The sequence below is a fragment of the Nematostella vectensis genome, chromosome 9, assembly GCF_932526225.1.
Source record: "Nematostella vectensis chromosome 9, jaNemVect1.1, whole genome shotgun sequence".
NCBI classification, from domain to species: domain Eukaryota; kingdom Metazoa; phylum Cnidaria; class Anthozoa; order Actiniaria; family Edwardsiidae; genus Nematostella; species Nematostella vectensis.
The window spans coordinates 2498243-2524951 of NC_064042.1; the positions used below are offsets into that span (position 1 = coordinate 2498243).

A 26709-nucleotide genomic window follows, 5' to 3' on the forward strand; every position below is an offset into this window, starting at 1 on the left:
ATGAATACAGGAACATCACGAAAACTGAGAGAGGATGGGCCCTGGTAAACATAGCCTGTCCGTAGGGGTAAATAAACGTGAATATGTTTCACAGAAAACATGCAAACCTACAAAATCCAGTCAAACTCTTCCGTCTTTTTCACGATGAAGGAAAAAATTATTCCAGAATTTTTAACCCCACTGGTGCCACGGAGTTAAAAAAAATATTTAGTATGAATCACCTCCAGTACACTACCCCCTCAATCCCCTAACACAATAATCGAACATGAGTTGAAGCATGTGCCTCGTATCAAGCGGCATCGTTGTTTGTCTAGACCTAGATAAATACGCTCTCGTACTTCTTTTAAAACACCGAGTGGGGAAGTCGGCACAATATCTACTTGGGATAGTGACCGCCGAAAATTCTGAGGAATGTACGCATGGCACATTCCAATGCGTTGTCTTCTCTGACAATGACGTCATCAAAAACACTAATGTCACAACAGATCAAGGGAGAACAATAATACCTCTGCCCTTATACCGGCTAAAAAAATCTTCTATGCCAGAAGTGTTTAATCGCCCTGGCGGCGGTTCAAGGCGAAGAAACTCCAAGAGTAAATTTTGCTGTTTTCCAAGGTGTGCTGTATCGTGGTTATAGAGGGTCGCGGATTTGTAGTGCGTTGTTTACATTCACTTAGATTCAAGTCAAAACACTCTCGTTTCCGCTCGTTGACTTAAAATTGTCTGATAAAAGTTCGGTAGTTCCGAAGTTCGGTTACGATTCCACTTCCTTTATTGGTTTGGTCTTTTCCTGCTCCCAATCACCTCGATCGCTGCGGTGGGGAACATAAAAGAGCGACCAAAAAAGACGGCACAGTCACACGGAGAAGACCTATCCGAAAATCTTGGAAATTTGCCCAGTTCTGTGCGCCTTAGCTTGAACGTTGAAAGGCAAAGGGGTGAGAGTACCGCGCAGCCCAAATCTCTCCGGAGCACGAAACACGGTAAAAACTCCAGTAAAAGTGACTGAAAAGCCTTACACATGGCTCTAAGTGTACGCAATCAGAAGAAAAGGTCGCACGAGTCTTGCTGTAATCACGACCCTGTTGCGTGTGGGGGTACGTCCTGTGACATTCCCAAATGGCTTAGCTATCTTCTAGTGTTTGCATCCAGCGCGTCCATACCGCTCTCACTTGTAACCCATTCAAATCACTTCTTACAAAGTCCAGAGGGCTATGCAGATGGAGGCGACTTGTACTCACATTTCGTAGAAGCTTGCCACGTGCGGACGCTTCTGAAACAGGGGGTAACGGACTTCTGGTTCGATGGACTTACACTAGGGTACCCGTTGATCCTCGCCTATCAACCTTTGCCGATGCTTCTCTCTGCCTTTGCTATGATGATCACGGAAGGGTAAGTTGCAGAGGAGTTTTTGTAGTTTGCAGGACTATTCTATCTCGGTTCAGCCTTTGACACATTTCCTGTTGGGGACGACACGAACGCTAATTGTGTTTCTTGATGATCACGCGATCTTGTAGCGCGGGCGTGGTGATAAAGATTAATCCCCTAGCTCTTCCTCTCGCAATTATAAACGGTATAAACTGTTTGAAGCATTCTTGTACTCCCTTATTTGAAATATTTAATCTTATTCTGCCGTTTTCCGCGCCGTTGAATAAGAAATGTAGCACTTGAAATTAGAATATTTGCCTCCCAAGATTTTCTCCTTTTAAATACATTGCATTTCAAGTAAAAGAAGAGAATGTAGGCTTTAAGAACTTTTACTTTTACATTCCAATTCGTACGAAAAGTAGCTTAGGCACGATACAACTCTTTGACATCGAAACAACCCCAATACACTAACCACTTATGTCTTAACTCAAACTATAAGAGTAAAGTCCCAAAGTTAGGTCAAGACTTTGAACAACACATATTCTTGTACATGAGACGCCCAGTAGATAATATTCTTGTACATGAGACACCCAGAAGATATTATATGATTTAGTTTTTGTTTTTTAATTCCTTAACTTTACAATCATTTAGTCTCGCTACTGGAAGGTATCGAATCGAATGGTATTTCGCGAGCACTGCGTCCAATGTTGCGTCCATATAGAGCGCTCCGTCTAATGCAAAAGCCGGACACTTTAAATTCGATGGTAAAGCGATGTGAGCAACCCAGAGTCTTGATGTTGATGGTGCTGTTATTTTTTCGAGAACCAAGCATTATAAAGCTATTTCTACGATGGCAAAGCATGGGAACACAGCTATGTGAACATCCCAGAGTCTTGATGTTGATGGTGCTGTTATTTCTTCGAGAACCAAGCATTATAAAGCTATCTCTACGATGGCAAAGCATGGGAACACAGCTATGTGAGCATCCTAGAGTCTTGATGTTGATGGTGCTGTTATTTCTTCGAGAACCAAGCATTATAAAGTTATTTCTACGATGACAAAGCATGGGGACACAGCTATGTGAGCATCCCAGAGTCTTGATGTTGATGGTGCTGTTATTTCTTCGAGAACCAAGCATTATAAAGTTATTTTTACGATGGCAAAGCCTGGGGACACAGCTATGTGAGCATCCCAGAGTCTGATGTTGATTGTGGGGGTGTTTCTTCGAAAACAAGCATTGTGTAGTTCCAGAAAATATACATACCCCATTTCGGAACACAAAAGGCATAGACTACCGAGCTCATCTGAAGTTTCAACTTTTTGTCTCCCTTTTTTGCACCAGATAGCAAAAATGAGTAAAACAAGCTAACATACTGTAAATGTGGAGCAGGTGCGACCAGGGAAGCGCTAGGTGTTCGTATCGTATATTATCGCAACTCTTGCTTGTATACAGGTAGGAGAGCATGCCATAGCGAATGTAGATAAACTCAATTCAAAAGTGTCTTCGCAGGCAAAACACACTTAAAAGTTTTTAGACTAAAAATGACGAGTAGGGCTATATTTTTATCAAACAACACAATTAGATAAAGAAATTGATAATGAAAAATGTGCGTAAAACAAGTAACAAAAAATAGATGGCTCACTATCGGAATTCTTGTGGAAAGGTAGGCTCGATTTCCAAGGCGACGGATGGAAATAGAATCAAGTGGCCTTGTCAGCAACTTACCTGATCAGAAGTACATCAGGTCATCGCTTCAAATCAAAAAGTACATCTCTCTTTACATCGAAAATTGATCCAGTTTCACCCCACAATCTTCAAAGCGGACAGCTCTTATAATGGGCATTCGTTCTTTAGTTAGTACTGATACGATTTTCCATTATATTAAGAAATATCCAGAAATCAATAGCGATTTTCGTTGTATTTTAAAAGAGCCGCTATTTAGAGGTTCCACTATGCACAGCAAGATGTATCTTTAGTTTCTATCTTTCGGACCTGCAAATGTCAATTTGGTGGATTTCAGTTACGTTACATCTCGAGCCGTTTGACTGAATTCCTGCTATTGATTTAATTTTTTAGTATGGATACCTTTCCTTTTGGTTTCACTATTTTAAGTAAAGGGACAAGGGCGGCAAGGGTTATTTTCGTGATCCGTGAACGTGAACGTTATCCGTGAACGGCCTTTTTTTAGCGTGAATCGTGAACGGCGAAATTTAACCAGTGTGAATCGTGATCTATGCTCTTTAAAAATCGTGAATCCTGATATATGCTTTTAAAAAACGTGAATCGTGATCTATGCTTTTTAAAAATCGTGAATCGTGATTTGCGAGTAAAGATTGATCCTTGTCGTCAGTTTATCGTGATTTCCAATTTTTGGAACTCGTGAAGCCTGCAGGGACCCCCACCCCCCCTCCCCCCCCCCCCCCCGCCCGCCTTACCGCCCCTGAGGGGAAATTCCCCGATCTGTAACTTCCTCTATAGAAGAAACGCCCTCCTTTACAACGCTGTCGAGTTCAAAGATCATTAACAAGTTCCAGCCTCAATGACATGACCCTTCCTCCTCTTATGCCACGGCAAGGTTTCTACACAAGCTCGCTAGGGCAAAAATGTAGCACCCGGCATAGCCTTCTCCAAATATGAATTATTTAAACGTCGTTTGTTTTGACTGTTGTGTTCTATACATGGCTAGTGTTCTGTCAGGCTGATGCCTGTAATAATGAGTCAGCACATAATGTCAACGAGGTTCAAGTTTGTTTGTTTTTTTTCTCCACCAAAGATCATGACAAACAGGATGTTTTTCACCATAACTCGACCCATACCTTATCTTCAATCGAAACATCACGTAGGCTCGGGGACTCTTTCAGCTCTTTGCGGGCGTTGTTAAGGGCCGTCTTCACGGGCAATTTTTACTTGACAAGAAAAATTTGTTCGTGTAGACGGGGGATGAAAAGTTTTTACTTGACAAGTTCATTTTTATTTAAAGTTTGTGTGATGCTTGTACTTGACAAGTTTTACTTGCCAAGTACCAAAAGTTGATTTAGTAGAAGCTCAACAAATAAACTTGTTCGTAGGTTCGTAGGCCTCATGCTTGTGGACTATTAAAAAAGCTGCTATTGCTGCCACGGTCTGTCTCTTTGTCAGAGGCACCATTGTATGATGGCAAGCTTTGTTATTTATTTTTTTGTATCACCGCTGTCTAAAGGCATTACCGGCTCATCGCACGGAAAACTTGTCAAGTAAAAGTTGCTCGTGTGGACAGCACGTCTACACAGCTAGAGTTGTCAAGAAAAACTTGTCAAAAAATGCCCGTGTAGACGGTCCTTTAGCAGTACCCCGCACATGGTCAAACTGCTTGCCTGCGAATCAAGCGTTGTATTAATTTTTTTATAGTCATAATCAACAACATATTTTTCTTTTTCAGATACATGAGTGGTGCCCAGACCTTTCGCTTCCTCTTCCTCTGTCTCCTTACGGTCATGCCGTGGACCTGGTTCCTAGGTGCGCGGCGGTTAGGCATGACTAGGCTCCAGTCCTCGCTCATCGCCATGTTGGTCTTCATGCTCAGCAGCTGGGCGAGCTTCGGATTTGAGCTGGGGGCGTTTAGAAATTATGGTCTGTACTCGCAGGCTTATGGAATGGCACTGTTGCCTCTTGCAGGTGAGTGGTGGCGATGGTGAGGGATACGCAAGCTTGATTACACTGGTTACCCTGGTTACCAAGCTTAATTACCCTGGTGGCGACTTGCACAAACTCTCGCGCTCTTCGGCCTTCAGCGAACAACAACAGCAAAAAGTAACTTATTTTACGGATCAGCGCGAATCCTTTGTCAGAATTGTCTGGCTTATTTTCGTTGAAAGATTTTATTTTTTCGTCGCCTTCTGGGGTGACGGGTGCAGCCATTTCTGTATTTATTTTGGCTTGAATTTGCCACTAACAAAGTCATGTGACCTCTTAGTGCGCGCCTCAAAAATGGTGTACAAACAGCGCCAGCATTGTTGGCAAAAACAGCACAAAGCATCTCTGGTTTAGCTCTGTTATTCAGGAATTTGAGGGTATTACAGAAGAGCAAGCTTCCTTAAGGTTTGAATTCCTTTATCGTTATTTTTTCAGTTGGCACAATGTTCCGGTTCGTGGTCAAGGGTGAAGGATCACGGGATGCCACCGCAGTCTTCCTCGCGCTGACCCTGCTCTGCCACACCCTCCTCTGTATCTACACCCTCCTGACTACAGCCTGCCTTTTGGCTAGCTACTTCCTAGCGACTCTCATTTCTAGGCAAACCCCGTCTTACACAAGCTCGGGGGAAAGTCCAAAGTGCAGTGATTACGACCCAAGACAGACTTGCCCCGACATTAAGTGTAGCCCGGACTGCTATTGCAAAATATACTCAGATGAACACGTTCGCAGCTCGGAAGAAAGCCAAAAATTCTATGATAACGACCACAGGCAGACTTGTGCCGGCACTGGGTGTACCCAGGGTTGTTGTTGCAAGAATTGTTCAAATAAAAGCAACTCCTCAGATGATATACACCATGAAAAGTCCTCAAAGACAGAATTAAAAAATCAAGACCTTCCTCCATTTAATTTCAACCCTATACGCACTCAGAATTGTAAATGTTACTCTTCAGAGGAATCAAATCAGGATGAGCCCATGGAACCCTTTTCCTGTGTTGAGGCCTCGAGATTACGTGGGGGCGAGATCCAGACATCTTTTCGAAGCGGGCCGAATGTCATACCAATCACAGGGCAGGCAAAAGCCTCCGTGATTTACCCTGATGTTTACGTAGTAGATCCGAGTGGGACTCGCTCACACATAACGTGTTCCGTCGGAGCCTCTGAAGATACCTATAGTTCGTCAGATGGACCCTCATCTGACTCGGCTGTTCACTTGTCCGAGGATAATGACCCAAAATCATACATTAGTTCACAGCCAGACCCACCAATACCTGAACACGCTCTTACCTCTATTAGCATTGACTCCAACTCAAACACAACCGATCTTGGATCACAAACAGACCCTCCATTGCCGCAAACCACTTCTAGTCCAGTTAGTATAGATTCCAATACAAGCACGGCCTACCCCTCCATGGCTCGTACCGACGACCCCCCTTGCTTCAGCCACGTGATTTGTCGTGCAATCGATGTCCACCTGCGCAGCTTTTTGCTCTCCTGGTGGTGGATTGTACCCGCTCTGGCAAACAGACAATACGTCGGCGGGCTCCCCTGGAAGTCGGATACTGTCAACTTCGGGTTCACTCCAAGTGACATCACAAAGAAACTCCTGACAGGCGAGGTGTATGATTACGGGCGGAGTGTACCGTTTATCACCCTAGGGGCCCTCACGGGTCTAGCCCATATACTTCTGTGCTTGCCACTACAAGGATCCTCGGCTAGCCGGTCTAGTATACTACACACATGGCTTTTACTGACGTTCGTGACTTCGTTATTTCTATTCTTGGGAAGGACAACGTTCGGGCTGTGGTACGATTTGATTCCGTTTCACTCTGAGATAGAGTCCATGCGGTACATCAACGGGCTTCATTTCATTGGATTGTTACTCTGCGCCGTTGGATTGTCGTGTCTAGTTCTACGCACATGCGCACTTGTGTCAAGAGTGATGGGTGGCAGAGTGAAACGTGTGCTTGTTGTCACGTGCCTCGTGACCACGCCCTTGTTGATTGGCAGGCAGATTGAGCGAGCCAATGAGAGTTTGTCAGTGAGTGAAGTGAGCACAAGGTATAAGGAAGCTATGCTGAATTTGCAAGAGCATCCACTGACCGGAAGAGTTTATGGACACAAGGAATTTGGTGAGTCACATCTAAGCAATGGTAGAAAAATTATAATGTGTATATACGATTCACAAGGCGGAAAATGGGAGAGGGCACCAGCTAAAAAGGGGGAGATATAAAAAACATAACAGGAGATAATTTGTGAAATTTCTCTTCCATACATTCCTTCTCAAATTTCCATCTGAAGAAAAAGGGGAGGCGCCGGCCTGAAAACCCCCTTTTCTGGAAAAGAATGATATAATGAAAAGGGAAAGGTTCTGATGGGTTTGGTATTACCCAAGTTAGATAGCAAAAAGTGATCCTGGTTTTATTGAACAGGGGCGGATCCGGGGGGGCTGGATTGGGTGTCCATTTTCCTTCGCCTGCTTGACTCGACAAATCCAATTCAGCGTGACGTATTGTAAAATCTATGTAGTGACCTACCAAGAACCACTTGATCAGTTATATGCCGTCTATCCGGCCATTATCTCCACCATTTTGAAATCCTGGATCCGCCCCTGATAAAATATTGAAAAGAGGTAGAGACAAAACTAGACAGTTTTGATATTATCAGTAGTGGCCACCACCCATCATCCCCACTATTACATTCCATGCCCCTTGTGCTAGGTTTGCCAGAAATTCTTTCCAAAAATAGTTTATATGAAAAGCCAGAGTTTCAAGAAACATAAATTGTCTAATACTCTAATACTACTAATAGCTAGTTTGGGCCTAAACTCAAACTTCAATTCATTTTTTTTTTTTTTTTGGAAAAATCGATTGTCTGTTATTGTGTATCTTGCACAAGTTTGTGTCACAAAGCTTGAAATGAAGTTGGAAAAAAGTTGATAATCCAGACAAGTTATATGAATTTGTTATGACAAATCGTTTTAAAAATAGCTTTGCTGAGTCATACCATTGAATCATCACCAGACTAATTTGTTATTTGTTACGACAAATAATGTTGTCAATCAAACAAAACTAGCTTTGCTAGTTACGAGAAACACTTTCGGGACCCGAAAAAATTGCCCAAAAAGTCACCCGAAAAGTTTAGGGGTCTGGAGCTCGTTTCTCGAAACACCCGAGAATTCTTGAGCCCGAAAACTTTTTATTTCTTAAATATGAAAAGCTAGCTAATTCCGAATGTCACATGGCTTAATTTAAGAAAGTTCTCGGGACCTCGCAGTCACCCGAGACTTTTCGGGTAAATTTTTAGCTTCAGCAAAACTTCGAAAATAGCCCTATTGAGCGTAATCATTTGGAATATGAACCAAGAGGAAGTTCAAACTGTTCTAAAACACGAAAGCAGTTCTCAAACAGAAAAACACGCGAAATGTTAAGCAAAATAAAGTTTTTGGGTCCGAGAATTCTCGGGTGTTTCGAGAAACGCGCGCCAGGTGAGAATGAGACTTCAAGAGACTAATTTATTTAACTAAACAACTTTAATTTCCACTATATTTCGACATACTATTTGCCTCTAGAATAAAATGATATAAGCAGTAAATTTAATTTCCTTAATTACAGATTTGAGATTCAACAATACGTTAGTGGGTTATTCATTAATCAGCAAAAAAAGATGTTATGATTTATATTGATGATTAGTGGGATGTTATTAATCCTCAGAATTTGAATCTACCAAATCCCTAGACTACTCTTGATAGTTTTAAATATAAAAAGGCCACATTTAATGATTGCATGACAATTAATGTTTCTATTATGATTTGAGGTTTTAATGAATGCTAAAATATACTTAATCACAGGTATGACCTGTTACAAGACACTATAATCTGCATAAATAGCTTAGCTTTTTAGAACCACAAATAAACCCATTGACATGCAAGGGGAAAATAAAAAGTGTCAAACAAACTGGGTATCAACATGCTGTTGTGAGCTTTTATGTATGTTATGAAGAGACGTATGAAACTGAATTGTGAAATGAGAAAAACAACATAGCTTGAGAGCTCTCTAAAGTATAAGTACCATTGAGTATGAGTCTCGGAGACAAAAATGGCAACTATAAAAATAACCTTAGTCAAATCTCTAAATCTCCAAAGATTCAAATTCCCTTTATCGTACACTACATGTACACTACTTGAATTCTTGCTCCTTTACAAAAATAATTGTGATCTCAGGTCACTAAGATTGTATCAGAACAGAACTTCAACCATCTGAGAAATTCAACCATTTCCGTTAGCCTTCAAATACTGCTCTTTTGTGGAAAATATGTCTTACTTCATTGTACAAAGCATCATATTGCAAACTTTGCCATGGATTTTTCTGAACATAGTTGCCATACTTCCAGTAAAAGGAGCACTCTGGCCATCAAGAAGACTTTTCTTTCCCCACTCTTCAACAACAGAAACTATTTTCTCACTGCCTGCCTCTCCTTCCAATCGCAAATACAATGCAGAGGTTGTATTGTATGAGAAGCCAAGTCTATAGGTGTATTTCTGGGTCAAATCCATACGAATTTCTTGTTCAAAATGATGCACTTCTAACTTCTCGGTTTTTACGCTTTTGATGAAAGCTCTCGCCAAATTTAAAACGTTCTTCAATGGGCCGATCCCCTTCAAAAACACTGCTGGATCTTCAAACGATAAGTCATCTGAAAATATTTGGAAAGATTCCTCGTTATAACTGAGCTGATATATTCGGAGGAATTCCTCTACCAGAGGTTGTCTTGAATCTGCAATATCACTCTTCGTCTCGCTCAGCTCCACGGGTGCCGACTTTGGTTTTCGGAGTTTTTTCGGGCTTGAAAAAACATGATAAACCGTGTATCCCTGTACGCCAGTGTATAGAATACTAGCTGGTAGCAACCACTCCATTGTGCGCCAGCCACTCTCTGACAAAATGCTCACTTTACTTAAATGATGCTATGCGCGCTAAATTCGAAGAAAAATCTCCTTTTTGCGCGCATCGGTCTTAAAGTGAACAACGCTCACAACTCTAAACAACCACTCTAAATTGGACTTTGGCATACCTCTCACTCTGTCAATACTATAAAGTGGTTGGCTGGCGTCCGCAAAGCGTCCAACCCATGAATCTTTGATAAAGACGCGGTAACTTGTTTACAGCATCGTTCGGCCGCCATTTTGGATTTCTCACAAATGGCCGAGCAGAGAGTGGTACGAGGATTAAAATGCAAAGGGTTGATGTGAGATTCCTGTGTGTATTGATTTTTTTTAGTCAAAATAACTTAAATGAGAAGAAAAAAAAAAGAGAAAAAGATAAAGTATAACGTCTATTCTATACTGAAATGTCTCGGTTAATATCAACAATAGCTTTTACATAATAACCCTAGATTATCGTTCAAATATAAACACATAAATAAAGAACCATTTAGCAGTGACTTATACAGATGTAAATCTATATCAGGCGAACATGTATTCCTGTTTGTAGCTAATTCTTACATCCAGTGTGCTATCTACTCTGTGCTGTCTGTGTTTTATGAAAAGTGCTTATAATTGTTAGCTAGGTAGTGGAAATAATATTGTTCTGTAGTAGCGGTCACGTAACAATGCTCCAATTATAAAATGCGAAAATATATATCTACAACAAACCGTATTTTATTGTTATCCTTGTTCTAAAGGCTCTGTTAGAAGATTTTTCGAGGCCAATTGACTCTTAGCTGGCTCAAGGGTTTTGCGTTGTTCTCAAATTGAACAGTTTTCCTTGTACAGTACGAATAACACGTGACATTTTGCCGATAAACAGGAACGGGGCATTTCCCTCTGTGATCAAGGATTTGCCAAAAAATTCATCCCTGATCGCCACAAGTTTATCTCCCTCTGTCTTTGCATAGATCACTGTCGGTAGGGTGAATGTGAATCTTTTAAATGCCGTGTAATTATGAGTCATTTCAAGTCGAAAACCATCTTCGTAATGGACCTCCGACTTGTAATCGATCCCAACTGGATCAAACTCCTTGATAAGATAGCCTGTGTTTGTTATAGGTCCGATTCCCTTCATGTAGGTAAACATATCTTCAAATTCAAAATCTTTGGACCAGTTTTGGAAAGTTTCCGGCTTCGCATTGCCTTTGTAAACGTCCTTTACTCCTTGGACCAGCTTTTTCCTCGCTTCGTTTGGTTTTATTAGGGAAGACATTGGTTTTTGTAGAGTTGATGGAGTCGTGAACATGTGGTAGCCTAAATAAGCTTGCATTGCTCCATAGTAAATAACCATGCTTGGAATCACACGCTTGAAGATAAAGCCGACAACCATAGTGTCGAAAGTATAAAAAAATCGCTTCAAACAAGTTCGAACACTAATCCCTTGAACTCTTTGTTGTTGTTTGGTCTAAAAGGAAGTCCCAGGATGCATTGCGAGCGGCTAAGGGAAGTCCCAGGATGCATTGCGAGAGGCTAAGGGACGGACCATATGGAAAGTGACGGTGGGGGGGGGGGGGGGGGGGGGTAGATAGGGAGGTTTCAGTCGTGAATGTTTTGTTTTTTCTCGAGACTTACATATTATTTTTTTTAAATCGTTCCATGCTTTTTTTCTGTCTGGTTTGGGCTGCATGCATTTTTTTTTCCAGGCTTTACACCGTGTATGAATTTTTGTTGTTGTTTCTTCCCCCCCCCTCCCCCTTCACTTTTCTAATTGCCCCTAAGGCTGGAAGGTCATGTTTCAGGGTCCGGTTCCCCGCGTTTGCGGATATTTTCACGATTGATCACCTCCTGTAATTCCTGTAAGTGTCTTATATCCTAGAATAAAGGGCACAATGAACTGCCATTGCTTTGTGATGTGTATTTATTCAGAATAAGCGGTATTTCTAATGTTTGGGCAGTTGATTAGTCTGCTTGCTGCAGCCGTTTTTAGTGTCAGTCACGCAACGCTGTCCTCCCTTCCTCCTGTGAGGAGGGAAGCATTGCGTGACTGACACCAAAAACGGCTGCAAACAGACAAACAGTTGAGGGGTTTCGCGTTACTTACTTACTTATAGGCTCCGTCATGCATGCCCCCCGTATTGTGTCAGATGTAATGAAAAAATGTAAGAAACGGGGAGCGTGTCTGCATTTAATCGTCATATTCCGACGGATTTCTTCCTTGCTATTCCGTCTCATTTAGCGGCATTCTTCGTCATGCGTAAAGGTGTTGATGTGTAGCTGATGGCAAACACGTCATTATTTCACGCATCACGAGGGTCAGGGACTTCGTTCGAATATACACCACACTGTTTTTCCGATTTATTGGATCGAACATGGCAGAAGCTTGGACTATTCTCTCTCTACCCTCGTTGGCCTACGCGGTTTCGGGAATTCTCTGTGTGTTTTTGGTTAGTTTGTTATGGGACATGTACGATTTCAGGGGACTGCCTCCTGGCCCACGGTTCAGTTCTTTGCCGATTGTAGGTAACCTCCGTAGTTTACTAAGCGATGATTTGAAGCTAACGAGGTAAGTAGATTGGTACTGTATATTTTCCCCTGCCATTTTTCCTAGCTGTCTCGCCATACCTTTAGAATCCAACTTGATCAGCCTTATTATTGTTGTATTAAATGATCACTTGGAATAAGCAGCAATGCGTATATTGTAAGCTCTACAATATGTAAGCTCAAACCAATGAATGGCGATGCACAGTGTTTTAATGTAGCGCTAAGGCTCTTTAACACCAAACTTCAGCACGAGAATGATGATACGAAGGATGATTTGAATATGAACTATTTGAACAGTTGATCAAGAGCCCCTTAAATTACCAGAGATTCATTGGTTATACGCACATATCGTAAAAGTTAAAAGTTAAAAGTTTCTATGTCGCTGTTTTTATTAATCAGAATTACTAGTATTACGTAATGGTTGATTACGTAATGAAAAAAGAGAGGGCATCACGATATATCTGCTGGGACCGCAAAATTCGTTTTTCAAATGAGTCCTCAATACCGAACCATGCCAGTCCGCCCCTCGAAAACACCACACCTATACTAATATAGACTTTTTAGGATGAAAAAGAAATATGGGCAAATAGTCTCACTCAAGGCTGGGTGTTGGAAGATTGTATCCGCTGGATCACCGCAGGCTCTGAAAGAGATTTTGATCTCAAAGTCGGCAGATTATGCAGGAAGACCTCCGTTCCACAGCTTCTTGATAGAAACGCTGGGTAAGCACTCGCTTTTCTAGGTTACTCCTACCCTCAAATGTCCCTGTGCATTCTGTTATCGTGCTTGGTAATCCGCAAAAGAATACAGACTCAGCGGGCGCTCGAAAACCGCACAAGAGGCGCGCATTTTCGCGGTCGGAGGACGAAAGCGCTGAGGTGGGGGGGAGGGAAATTTGGCTCAGCAAATTTTATTTATCTTGTTAGAGAGATTTCCCCGAAAACGGTGGCCTCCATCAAGTCACAATGGCTTTGTCCAGGAGAAACAACACCCTTGGTGAAACAACACCCTTGATCCAAATCAGATTTATCACTCCAAAAACTCCCGAATAGTTACCCGTTTCTTTCTTCCTCTTTTTTCTAGGTGGCAAAGGCATAGCGTTTGGCAATCCTAACACCGCATGGAAACTGCACCGCAAGCTGTTCGTGACTTCCATGCGCTACTATGTCTCGAACATCCCCTTAATAGATGCGCGAATAACAGAGCAGGCAAGCCAACTTCAGGAGTTCTTTAGCAAACAACAGGGAAAGCCTTTTAACCCCTCGACCGTCTTGATGAAACGCGTAGCAGACGTCATCTGCGGGATCACTTTCGGGAAGTACTTCAACTCTTCGCACCCCGAGTTCGACCGATTTATCGAGCTGACGAACCTTTCTTTCGGTGACGCAGAGCTAAATGAGCAGCTCTCGATCCTCGATTTATTTCCTATCTCGAAGTACTTCCCATTCAGCGCCTACAAGCGAGACCAGACAGGAACAGAGCTTGTTCTTTTGGGAACAATCAAGGATGTTCTTGATCAGGGAAAGGCGAATTTTGACGCTTCTGCCGAGGTTACCGATCTGATGAATGGTTTGCTGAAGGCGCGCTCAGAAGCAGAGTACCAGAACGAGGAGGAGAAGAAGGCCTTGTTATCAGATGACTACCTGATCTGTACTTTATACGATACAGTCAGTGCGGGCTATGAGACCACAGTATCGACGCTGAAATGGGCTATTGTATACCTGGTTAATTACCCTCAGTACCAGCAGCAGATTCAACAAGAGATGGATAAGGTAACGTGTGGATAACGGCATATAGCCAAGAGAAAGTTCTATGAAATGTGCATAGCTTGTGTTAGCTAGTTCTATGAAATGTGTTATGCCAATGCACACTAGTGACATATCGACATAACGACATGGGCGCGCGCACTCTTATCTTCGACATAATGACATGGACATAACGACATGTCATTATGTCCATGTCGTTATGTCGGGCTAAACATAGTGCGCGCGCCCATGTTGATATGTTGCTAGTGTGCACTAGGCATTAGTAGCTATATAGCCATGGAAAGGGGAGGGCAGCTGTATACATGACGCAAGCTACTGAGCACCTGATTAATAAACTTCGGCACCAGCAGAAGAAACGTGCCCGTGACCCCCGCTAAAAAGATGAATTCACTATTGAAAAAGAACCTCCAAATGGGAGGCTAGGTGGCGCAGTTGGCAGAGCGTCGCTCTGTAGTGCCTGTGCCTCTCACCACAGGTTTCCCGGTCGCTCTCTAGTGCCTGTGCCTCTCACCACAGGTTTCCCGGTCGCTCTCTAGTGCCTGTGCCTCTCACCACTGGGTTCTGGGTTTGATCCCCGGTTCCCACTTGAGCTAAGCTAGTTGTTTCTCATCTTTGCTCCGAGGGTTATCTTCCTGGTCCTCTGGTTTTACTTCCTCCACAAAATCCAAAGATTTCGGTCTAAGCTGTGTTCAGTCGTAAGAAATAAGTGGAATGCCGCCTGCCTGTGTCTGCGCTTTCAGCATTACCTCAAAGGAGGGTATTTGACTCCCTAAATCTTTTGATTTATTATTTACAGGTTGTAGGTCGTGATCGAATGCCTTCCCTCACAGACCGCCCTCGTCTGCCCCTCATCCAAGCCGCCCTGATGGAGACCCTGCGAGCTGGTAACATCGCGGACGAGGCCATCCCTCATTACACCTTGAAGGACACCACCCTATGCGGATACAGAGTCCCCAAGGACACGGTCGTTCTCCCTGACTTAGAGGCGGTGCACCTTGACCCTAACTGCTGGGAAAACCCCCTCGAGTTCAACCCCTACAGACACCTCGACAACGAGGGGAACCTCTTGACAAGCCCCCCTAACTGGCTCCCTTTTTCTGCCGGTCGCCGTGTTTGCACTGGGGAGTCCCTCGCAAAGATGAAGCTGTTTTTGTTCCTGTCGTGGATGTTGCATAAGTTCACGCTGGTACCGGAAAATGAGGAACCGCCGAGTCTGGAAGGGATCAAAGGATTCACGCAGAGCCCGAAGCCATTCAAAATACGCGCAATCGATAGATATTCTGCATAGAAACTGGGACTTTCCTCAGTGTTCTTCTCAAGAAATGTCATCATAATATTATACGTTGATAAGAAACACAAAAGAGTAATAATGGCTTATTTGCTTTGTCGCATATAATTATCATACATATCGCACACTACATGTCGCGCTCAACATGTCGACTAGTTTATCCAGGCCTTTAGAAATAAAGGAGAAGATAGACCGAACTTTGATATAATGACTAAGTATGAAGTACAACCAAGAGACCATGGTACAACAAAATGTATAAAAAAGCCAATGCGTTTAAATGAAATAATATAATATAAAACAATGATATAAAAATCCGCTAGGTATAATAGCACAACGTATTTTCTACTATTGCTTTTGTTTAAATATTGATATAAGTACATATTAAAGATGCTTATCACAATTGAATGTTGCTGCTGTCACACTTCGCACAACAGACCGTATTAGCGGGTGGGGCACCGGGAGGTGACATTGAATTGATAGCACCAGGACAAACCTGGCCCCCAGGGGTGATGAAGGTGTATCGTTCTTATATTAAAATAACACGTCAGGCCCGTACATCCAGGGGGGGGGGGGGGGGGGTGCGCGCGCGCACGCTAAATCGCTCTGGTATGTAGCCAAATCCGACAATAAACGTCCCGTGGAGATACTTCAAAGGCATGAAAAAATCCCTCTTTGTTCTTTCGGGGGTGGTCAGATTTCTATAAGAGAATTTCCCCCCCCCCTTTTGGAAAAAATTAGGTCCACTTTATCGGATTCCGCAACCCCTCCCCCCCCCCAAAAAAAAATCCTGGGTACGGGCCTAACGTGCTAGATGATAGGCTGTTATAATTTCATAAATTTCAACAGACATGTTAAAGTAAATTAGAAAATCGCCTAGAACCGGATGGATCATCATAACTCTTTCAGGCCCCGTGGAAAATGCTATTGTGCCTACGTTAGAAAATCTATCGCCCAAAATAACATATTCGAACTAGTTCTTTTTATTTATAATGTACTTTTGCATTCAGTAATCTGTTTCAGGTTTCATTTCTTTCATCTTATGGGGTTTGCTAAGCAAAACCTAGCAAAGCAAACTCCGTATGTGCTTGAAATTAAATTAAGAGATTTTTTACCTTGTAGGAACCGGTGGGCCGTGGGAGTTATCAATGGTCCCTTACAATTCCAGGAAACCGGGTAAGCCAGCACTTGAGCTTATGCCTGACACAGTACTGTGTATAACAGTTGCCCTACGATAAATCGGGCTAATTTGACTTCAGCGTCCGTGACGGCTTGTGACTCTATAAGGTAGCCGAGGTAGTTATACATTAAGAAACGCTAAAAGTATGAAGACAATGATTGTATATCATGAACGATGAATAGAATAGGAACGGGGTTGCTTTTTTTTACCCGAAAAACGGTGAACGCAGGAAAAAAAAAACGAAAAACTGAGAACAAAGGGAGCAAGGGTATGGGCAAGGAATATGGACTTGTAACTGGTAAACTGTGAAAAAAAAAAACTTCGAGGACATGGCCGAGAATCGAACCTCGTCCAGATCCGGTAAATGAGAAAAAATAGACCATACTTCCAGACATGCGCTGAAACACCGTATGGCAGCGTAAAGCTTTACGGCTAAGCTGGAGATTTCGGCCCCAGCACCGCTATCTAGCGAACTGTACAACACAAAGGAACCTGAGGTACCCGCGCATTAATGGGGAGGCAATAACCAGGATCCCAGGCCTGTCTTAGTCGGTTACGCCACGCACCGCTCGCTGAGATGTACGAAACATATCGGGGTCTTTTCCACGCATGCGTCTCTTGGGAATAGGTGTGCTGCTATAGTAATGTAGTGATGTCGTCATCATGTGCAGCACACTACGACCTAGGTCTACATTGCTGCCTTTAGCCTTTGTTGTTCTTTGTCCCCTCAAGCACGTGCATATGACATTTTTTGGCCCAAAACAATAAAAGCAAGCTTCATTGAAATGCACACAATCTAAAATGTGTTGTGTTTTAATCTTTTATAAAATACTGTTATTAAATATCTCGTAAGCTACTCTTCCCGAATTTCTTAGGAGCATTTAAGATTCTAGAGTTCATATTTTCTTTGGCATAGGCATTGGGTGTGGGGTCCCAAACCTAAATATAGCGTCCAAAAATCACAAATAATGCGAGTTGAAGTGTAGAGTCGTTACACTCTGTAACGACGTACTTTATAAAAAGCTTACGCACTTTGTTATAAAATCTGAAGCACCCATGGATTTTCATCGTAGTATTTTTCAATAACTACACAGACAGTTTCGTTATGTTTAGTTGCTAGTATTGTGTATAATAAAGATCACGTTTAAATATTACCAGATCTGAAATTCAATTCTGATTTCCTTTCATGGTCGCTAAATATGGCGCTTTAGAATAAAAACACACCCACAATAGAGCCCCCGAGAGCAATAAAGAGTACCGAGCACAGGCTCACCGTTTTAACTCGGGTGAAACAAAAACAGAAAGACAGAAATGCTTCCTCACCCTTGCTTTTATTCTAGGCAGCATATGAATGTATTTAAGCTGTTTTTCTACAAAACACCTCTCCATTATAGTCCGATATGTGGAGGTGTGTCTTATGCTATCTTATTTCTTACACACTACATAAACTGTGGTTGCCGCTATTTTGCATCCTGGCGCCGCTACTATTTTTAAATCCTTTTTTTTTTACTTTCTTATTGGATAACGAGCTTGATCTTGACGGCAAATGTTTTCTGTGTCACGCAAGCAAAGCTCGAGATGATCAAAATCTAAATGTGAACCGTGAACGACCAGCAAGAGACGCCCGTTAATTCTCACTTTATACTCTACAGGCGTCATGACGTATTCCCGGGGTTTCCATGACACTCTGTCCGTGTTTTACCTGGAATCTGTGCGCCCAGACTTATCAACAACACCTTGGTTCCCACATCTCATGCAGCTGTACAACATACGCTACGTCATGGCCAAAACGAACTTGATTTCCAAAGATTTCCTGGACAAGTGCGATCTTCGAAGGCTGTCACAACTCCATAACGGATCATCTGTTTTTGTACGCTCGCCTAATGTGGGTTATGGCTTCTTAGAATTCGTTAGAGTCTCAGGATACGTATCTGGAGATTTAAAAGGAATGCGCCAAACAGTGCTTAGTATAACTCAAATCTATCAGAACAAACAACTATTGACAATTAACCCAAAAGGGACAATTTCTAAGAATGTTCCAAGAATTTCTGTTGCACCGATGTGGAAAGATCAGTCATTTCTTGGTCCGAGTGTTTTCCCGTTACTATGGTTACAACCGTTCAGTGGCTTTGGTGTAACGTGGACTATAAATAGGCGGCCTGTGTCCGAGGCGACCTGGGTAAAGAAGATCACGAGAGGTCGTAGTGAGGATTCTATAGTGTCTGAGGTACTAAAGGAGAAGGTGGATCTGAACACGTACAGTGCAATTGTTAATGTCCAAGGACAGGCACAGTCGGTAAGTAGTATTTACGCCACAATCTTTACATTTTGAGCCACCCAAGAGAAATGGGAATTTGTATGCTTTAATATTAATGCACTTAGATATACGGAGCAAAATTTCAGTTTAGTTTTCTCTAGTTTTCTTACTCCTTCTAAAAATGGGGAATGTTGGCCTTGAATGAGGGGAGGGGATTCCGTATATTTAGCGGATGGAAAAAAGCAACGTCATCGATGCAAATCGTTTTTGATGCGGCCTTGATTGCGAAGTTAATCTTGAGAACTCTGTAGAAAGGCATTTGCATAACAATATGAGAGTTTCGGTTGGATCCTCGAGTATCGGGCGCGGCGGAGCAAGGCAATAACTGTCTTATTTTGCACGAACAGGACATCTTCACCGCAGAACATCTTCTATTGAAGGTCACTTACCACCCTTACTGGACTTGTCGCTATAGCAACACCGTGACAGGCTCGAGCCTTGACGTCATCTCCAGCCAGGAGCTCCAGGAGCATGCTTTTCACGAGTATGACCGCTGGACGGAAGTGCCTATTCACCACGTGACTCCAAACCTCATGAGCATCGTCTTACCACCAGGAAGACATCACGTGATTTGTTCATTTCATAATCCACTCTACCAGAAACTAGCATTTCTAATGTCTGTTCTGACCATACTTATGATAGTCATTCATGAGGTTTTGATATCAATTTCAAAGTTCAGGGTGACTAAGTGACCCCCTGTACAGAATTTTACCAACAGCGCTTATTTACTGTAAGAGACCTTTTGAAGAACACACGTTATAAAGCGGGTCGGCTTGGGCCAACACGCACCCTCCACCCTTTCGCCTCTGATCGCCAAAAAATCGTTCTTTTACTATTAAGCACTTTATCTTATTTATTCATTTATTGTCTGAATGACTATTTAAAAATGATCATTTTAATTCCCATTATTAATTTATTGTCTGAATGACTATTTAAAAATGATCGTTTTAATTTCCATTATTATTATATAAACAGAGGATTAAAGCACGTTACAGTAAACCAGTCAAACTGAAAAGACTATAAAAACCGTAATAAATCATACTTAATTCATATTTTTTATGGCTTCCAATGAAATCTAATTTCCCCCTCTCCATGACACATTTTCCGCCCTAAGATTGATAATATTCTCCAGAAGCAGCCTAACCCTTGACGTTTCATTCGGGTTGCCTTCGTTTGGCCGTGGGAAGGGCTGGGGAGAGCCTTAGAGAAAAGAACGCCAAGTGCAAGAATTCCAAAATATATTCCCTAGAATCGGGTATGAGGGGGGTATTGATGCTAGCCGCATATTCTAAAGAGTCCAAAATAAAACAGCTGGAAACGAAACCCCTGGATTTTCATTTACCTCTTTTCAGCTTTAGGGCAGAATGGATGGGTAAAATAACCATCAACCACCGCCGCAGAATTTGCATCATCAGAAGAAAAGGATTGTGAAAATTTGTATCAATTGTGATATTGGTAGAAAAAAAAATATAGGGAGTACCGCTATAAAAGCCCGTTGAATAACCATCTCACCAATATAAATTACAATTTTCTTGAGTGACGCGCACTTGCAATTTCCTGGAGCCTCTATCAGTAAATACATATATTTTATTGTATTTATCTTTAGTACGATTAGATTTTAGGAAGAGTTTTGTTTATCGTACTATTATCAATTATTCTGTTATTTGGGAGAAGTGTGAAAGACTGGAGTGTTCCCATAGCCAATATGATGGTCGAAATGGGGTTCCTCACGTCCTAAAGTGTTTGTCATCCTACCTCGCTACCTTTTGTACACTCCACACTACCTTCAAATACTTGACGATTTTAATCATTTCTCAGTAATAAATAACCGCTTTTGTCCCCGCTTTTTCGCTACTCACTATCTAAGTAATAATAGTGAGTATATATATTTTGAAGAATTAAATTATTATATATTCGTTTATTTTCCCTAATGTGAGTTTGTTTAATCAAACAATATAGCCATTTGGCGCAACCCCTTCGAAAGACATTGGGGACAAATGCCACTCCCCTCCCCACCCTCACCACCCTTAATATTTTTAGAGATTATAAAGGAAATGACCAGTAGGGGCGTGGCTATGTTCCCCCAATATTTACTTGATGTTTCTGTGTCGTCCCCCCAACATGTCTAGGCCTGCAACAGCTGTTGAGAACAAGGCCATAGAATCAGTATTTGATCAGATATGGAGCACATCCCAGCATAATGATTTTAAAATTCATTAGAACCTCGAGTCAAGCGACAACAAAATACGTGAAGAATGCCCTGACGATAATTAAGTGCAACTATATTTGCAATATAAATCCACTCTCCCAAGCGTAAAATATGTCGTCGATAAACAACAATTTGAATTCAATTCAATTTTAATTCACACGACAGTAACATAAATACATTTATTACAAAAGTTAACCGAAACAAGTACAAGGAAATAAAGAAAGAGAAAAAGTTATTTGATAAAATTATCTTGTGCTGTAGCCGAAGTAGCCAGAAGCTTTAATTATATATCTCAAAACTACTGACAAAAACTTGTACTGTTCAAACAATTCATTTCTGTGTTATCTTATGACTTTATTAATCTTGGTTAGTACAGAACTTACTATTGCAACGATATCTCGATTCTAGATCGATGTGTCCTACTTCTCCCGAAGCATAACGTTTGATCTCTTATTATTTGTTTTTTTATATATATTTAGTGTGTTTTTGTTAAACTTCTTCTTCTTTATCTTCTTGGTGAGCCCACCGCCTTCCAAATGGGAGATTCTTGTAAGGACAAATGCGTAATAGTAATAGAAGAAACAATATTCATCATAAAACCGTTCTAGCCTCATCGTCCAATTATCATGATGGCAACCGGATGGTTTGACGAGCATTTACTAGAACCAAATATCGCGGGCACATTTAGAAATTAGACGACAGAATTTTTGAGTGATACGGAACTATACCCGCTGCTACGGAACTACTCCCACTATGTGCGAACAGAAAATACCATATAAATAAAAAAAATTTGATAATGTGTAGTCTTTCCTGTGAATATTATATGCATAAGTAAATTTGTAGTCGTCTTAGAAAAAATGATGAGCATTGGGCCCTCCGTAAAAAAGATAGAGCAATTTTTAATATGAAGTGATACGGAACTCAGCGTTTGAAAATAGCCCAGGCGCGATATATGAGATATTGGGCGATACAAGGGGTTTTCTGATACACATATATCACTATAGTAACGGCAGACACTATAAAAAGAGTGATTCGCCAAACAGTCTCATAAGAGGACATCCTAGTGATAACATCACTCATCAGCTCTGCTAGAAGCTAAAAGGTAATTGATTTAGTATATGGACCATCTTAACTTTTATATAACCTTAAAATTAGACCTATAATCCCCTGAATAACTAAATTATAATGCTATTAATTTTCTGCCTTTTACCTGTGTCATGATCATACTGTTTTAGTTAAAAGTAGTCCTGCTGCAGTAATAAAAACCGAAAATAACTTTAGGGAATGGAAATTAATTTGCCGGGCAGTTCAAGAAGCCAGTAGTCTGAGTTAACCAAGCACCTTGCAACTGGTTATCGGTGTAACCATTCGGGTTTTTTTTTCTCGGCCTCATGCTATGGTGCCGATTTCGTGAATTTTAAACTGAAGAGTACAGTTTTGAATAATAATATACTATTCATATCACTAATTGACAAACCGTGTTGAGACAAAATTTTGCAGATATTTTTTTTCTAATTCAGAAACAATCAAACAACAACGGTACGATGGAAAAAGACACAAATTGCCGCAGTAATGATTCCCTCATGACGACTCGGAAATTCTATGCATTCATACCGATTGGGACAGAGACGAGATCCGTCCTTTTCGCCATCTATTGCTTGTACTTTGTACTTGGAGTTCTTGGCAATGCCTCACTACTCGCCGTGTTGAAAAAAGTTCAGAGATTAGAGAGAGCGCGACCACAGCGAGCCTTGAGGAGAACACTGACTATGACGTTCATGTGTAGTTTAGCAGTTTGCGGTATTCTAAGCTCGTGTTATGCCTTCTTTATCCTTGGCCTCCAGCTCTTTGTGAATCTACTCGCGAGCGATTGGGCATGCCGGGCGATACGCTTCACAACCTACTCGACGCAAGCTGTTGTGTACTTCAATATCTTAGTGATCACTATTGAAAAATTTTACGCAGTCTTTCACCCAACAAAATTATATCCCTCCTTATTCGTTAAAAAAATTCTTGTAGGTTCCTGGGTTGGGGCAATAGCCGTGTGCGGAGTTCTTCAGGCGGGTGTAGAAAGAGTCGACGAGGATCTGGGACCGACTCAGTACACTTACACGTGCCGTCACGTGATAGACACGTGGACTGTAAGGGCGCCACTGATCGCCACCGCGGTTCTTTTCTACTTCCTCCCTTTGATTTGTATCACTGTCCTGCTTGTCAGGACTGCTCGGTTTCTCAAGCGGCGAAGGCAACAGGTAATGGATGGGAAGCCTGTGTTTTTGGACAAAACATTCACTAGTGGTTTCAAAGATGCTCGTATGTTTGTAAATATAATTTTTACTCTTGTAATACCTTACATATTTTTTTTTGTTTATGGCCTTGTTTTAGTAGTATCTGCTTTTCATTTAGAGTTCTATCAGTTTTATATCGTTCGTAATGTATATTCGGTTTTAGCATACGCAAACTGTTTAACAATCCCAGCTATTAGTTTTGCTAGTAATACGCAGTTCCGTCAAGTTCTGAGACAAATATTCAGGGAAAAGTAGTCCAGAGATTCTCAGTTCTGAGCCTATAAAACGTTGCTTGAAAGTACATGTAAATAAAACTTTATTGGTGAACCCTCTCTTCTTATTGTGTAGTTCCAGAAAATATCCATACCCCCCCCCCCATTGAGGGGATTGGAAATTCCGGGGGGTTGAGGGGGTCAAACCGAATGGTCCCTTAAAGATTGCCAAAAATCTCGACTTCCCTTGTCAAAATCAGGGTAAACTAGAACCCCCTCTCATGGTAACACGATAAGCATTTGGTGTGTGTACACATGATCCTTACCATCCCTTACCCCTTCTTTTACTCGTCTCTACTTTTTTGTGCCACCAGTTTGCATGATGTTTACAAATAAATATACCATGCAGGCTTACTGTCATTTATCAGAAACGACCCCCTTTTAAAAAGACCAGCCTACTAATGAAGGAAACGGGGAAGGAGCAGAGACAGAAGAGCATTCAGAACATGCATGTGAAAATCACATGACGTAAGCAAAGAAGGAAAAGGAAAAAAAAGGAACTGCTCCGTTTTTTTTTTACTTCTGCACTTGTATTTCCTTCACAGTTGAGTTTCCCTCTGTTTGCATGGGGAGTGTGTGGTATCTCTGCATCTTTCTATGTCTCTATTGAAAATGAAGGTGAGAATGGTTCTCTTTCCCACTGATATTAGACCTCGATAAGCAGTGTCAGATAATCATGTACAACATTGAAGACTGAGTATGTTGTAAGCAATAATTTATTGATATACATAGCCAGATAAAAAGCATACATCTTAATAAAAATAATCATTGCAGACTGAAGGTGTAATAGAAAAATCTGAAATGTTTACAGGGGAGGCAATTCTCTATTTACAATGAAAAGCGGATTTGTTCTCTAATGTTTAAAATGTCATTTTCTCATGTCAATTGTGGATGAGGAAGGAAGGTTCTTTTCCTGCAAAGACATACTTGTCAGGTAGCTTTTTTCCATAATGGGCCTGACTTGCCAACACCTATCTCCTCTTTAGATAGTGTACAATATGTAAGTGATGTGGTGAGGTGTCATCGCTTGCTGTATGCTACTGGTGGACTAGCATGGACTCCTTGTTGTGAAATGGCTTGTTTACTAAAGCCACCCCTGCCAGGGTCATAGTCTGTACGGTACTCATCTCTTACCTAAGTGAAGAAAATAATGTCATCACAAAAACTATAGTCAGCAGCTCTATAATGGGGCAATAGTTAAGGGGGGGGGGTGAATAGGTTCGTGAATCGGCGGATTCAGCCCTGAAATGCTCACGGATTACAGATTTTGATGATTATTTTAGCAGATTGGCGGATTTTGGAAATACGGCGGATCACAGATCTGTCAACAATTTGGGCACGGATTTCGGATTTTGACTGCTTTGATGGTCGAATTTCGGATTTTAAATGAATTTCAATCGATGCTATTGTTTATCTGTCAAACCATGCGGATCTAAAAATATCTTCGGATCCACGGATTTGCCCCGAAAATGTTGCCGATCACCCGATTTGTATACCCCTATTCACCCCCCCCCCCCCCACACCGTTTAGAGAAGGCTTTAATGAGTGTGTAAAATGGAAATTCAAGGGAAATTTAATTCAGCTAGCTCCCCAAATTGCTGCACTTCAGATCAACTCAGCTGCCTACAGACAGGCGTGTACCCCTTGGCTGCCAAAGAGTGGGCCATTTCTAATTGAAGGACCATCACAAAATATCCTTTTTACATGATACCTATGACTGGGCACCCCCCTCCCTTAGTAGCAATTCCTGGGTAGACCTGGGAAGATTGGCAAAGATCTAGAGAGAAAAAATCTGTAAGAATGTATGTGTCTCAGGAGCATGGTACAAAAGTCTCTGGTGTGTGATTTGCAGCAATTTGCTAAATAAAAATAATGCTTATTTGCAGGTTTGATGGTAGGGGGTATCCAGATAGCTGTTCACAAACATTCTGCTTCCCAACAGAAGGCTCTCCACTAAACACAGACCTGCCCGCCCGTTTTGCCTCTGCCGTACTGTCGCCCCTCTTCAAAGCCAGCGTCATAGTCAGTCCGGATGATACGCTGGTCTAGCCGAGTGCCATTTATATAGCGCATAGCATTTTCAGCATCAGGTCGAGTATAATATCTGTGCCATTAGTTAAGGTACATCATTTTTGCTTAATGAGAAACAAAGTTTTCATTTTTTAAACAATAATACAAAACCAAAGGAATAAGCTCTCTTCATCCATTCATTACAGCTGTTTTGAGTATTATTAGCTTAATTTTTAAAATTATTTGTTTTTGTATTTAGTCAAGAGCACAACATGTGCGAGATGCCAAGAATTTTGTGAATTTTTGTTATATTCCTTGTCTTTGTAAGCAAAGGATACTCTACAAAGCAGAAGCCACATGGGGTTTTTCTGACTTTGTCCAGGCCCATAATAATTTTCTTCAGCTCTCCTGCTCTTCCAAACAGCTCATATATCTGTTGCTCTGACGTATAGAATGAGAGATTGCCAACATACAAGGTCGAGCTTGTTTCAAGTCGTGATTCGAGCTCCTGTCTGGTTCCCTGTCAATGGAGACAGTTGATGTTTCCTTTGAATAAAATGACTTTACGGTTTTCCACAAAAAAGAGACTTGAAGACCATACTTTAAAGAAAACATAATTTGTAAAAGGACGCGCCACAACAATAGAAAAAGCTACACGAAGTTCAAACAAGCAAAAAAATGAGGTCAAACTAAAGATTACTTAATAAAGTAAACACTGCTTGGTTTTTTATAAAAAAAAATCGTTAATCTCGATTGCAAAACCTTAATATTTACCCTGAAATGTTGATCGCGGTAAGCACTGAGGTCAGCCATTTTGTAGAATGAAATGCATGCGTGACAAAGGAAACTGCTGATAAAATCGACTGCTCGCTCGC

The 26709-nt window shown here is 41.6% G+C and overlaps 3 protein-coding genes across 4 annotated transcripts; 2 read left to right on the forward strand and 1 right to left on the reverse strand.

Moving 5' to 3' along the window:
• The first annotated feature begins 422 nt into the window (after positions 1–422).
• Positions 423–20107, forward strand: LOC116617869. 2 transcript variants are annotated; one of them, XM_032380988.2, is made up of 6 exons: positions 423–1392; positions 4788–5023; positions 5477–7171; positions 16681–16734; positions 18391–19034; positions 19403–20107. In XM_032380988.2, the coding sequence occupies exons 1-6, from the start codon at positions 1022–1024 to the stop codon at positions 19745–19747; spliced, it is 3345 nt and encodes a 1114-aa protein (XP_032236879.2). In that variant the 5' UTR covers positions 423–1021; the 3' UTR covers positions 19748–20107. The 2 variants fall into 2 exon arrangements, with proteins under 2 accessions (XP_032236879.2, XP_048588523.1); XM_048732566.1 differs by lacking the exon at positions 16681–16734.
• Positions 12032–15961, forward strand: LOC116617870 (steroid 17-alpha-hydroxylase/17,20 lyase). Its single transcript, XM_032380992.2, has 4 exons — positions 12032–12529; positions 13072–13229; positions 13591–14279; positions 15070–15961. The coding sequence occupies exons 1-4, from the start codon at positions 12336–12338 to the stop codon at positions 15559–15561; spliced, it is 1533 nt and encodes a 510-aa protein (XP_032236883.2). The 5' UTR covers positions 12032–12335; the 3' UTR covers positions 15562–15961.
• Positions 20108–24522: 4415 nt separating the features above from the next.
• On the reverse strand, positions 24523–26708 carry LOC5511646 (nuclear cap-binding protein subunit 2). The gene is made up of 4 exons (XM_001631965.3): positions 26609–26708; positions 26173–26354; positions 25790–25928; positions 24523–24958 (listed from the first exon to the last, which is right to left on the reverse strand). The coding sequence occupies exons 1-4, from the start codon at positions 26645–26647 to the stop codon at positions 24845–24847; spliced, it is 474 nt and encodes a 157-aa protein (XP_001632015.1). The 5' UTR covers positions 26648–26708; the 3' UTR covers positions 24523–24844.
• Between the last annotated feature and the right edge of the window lies 1 nt (position 26709).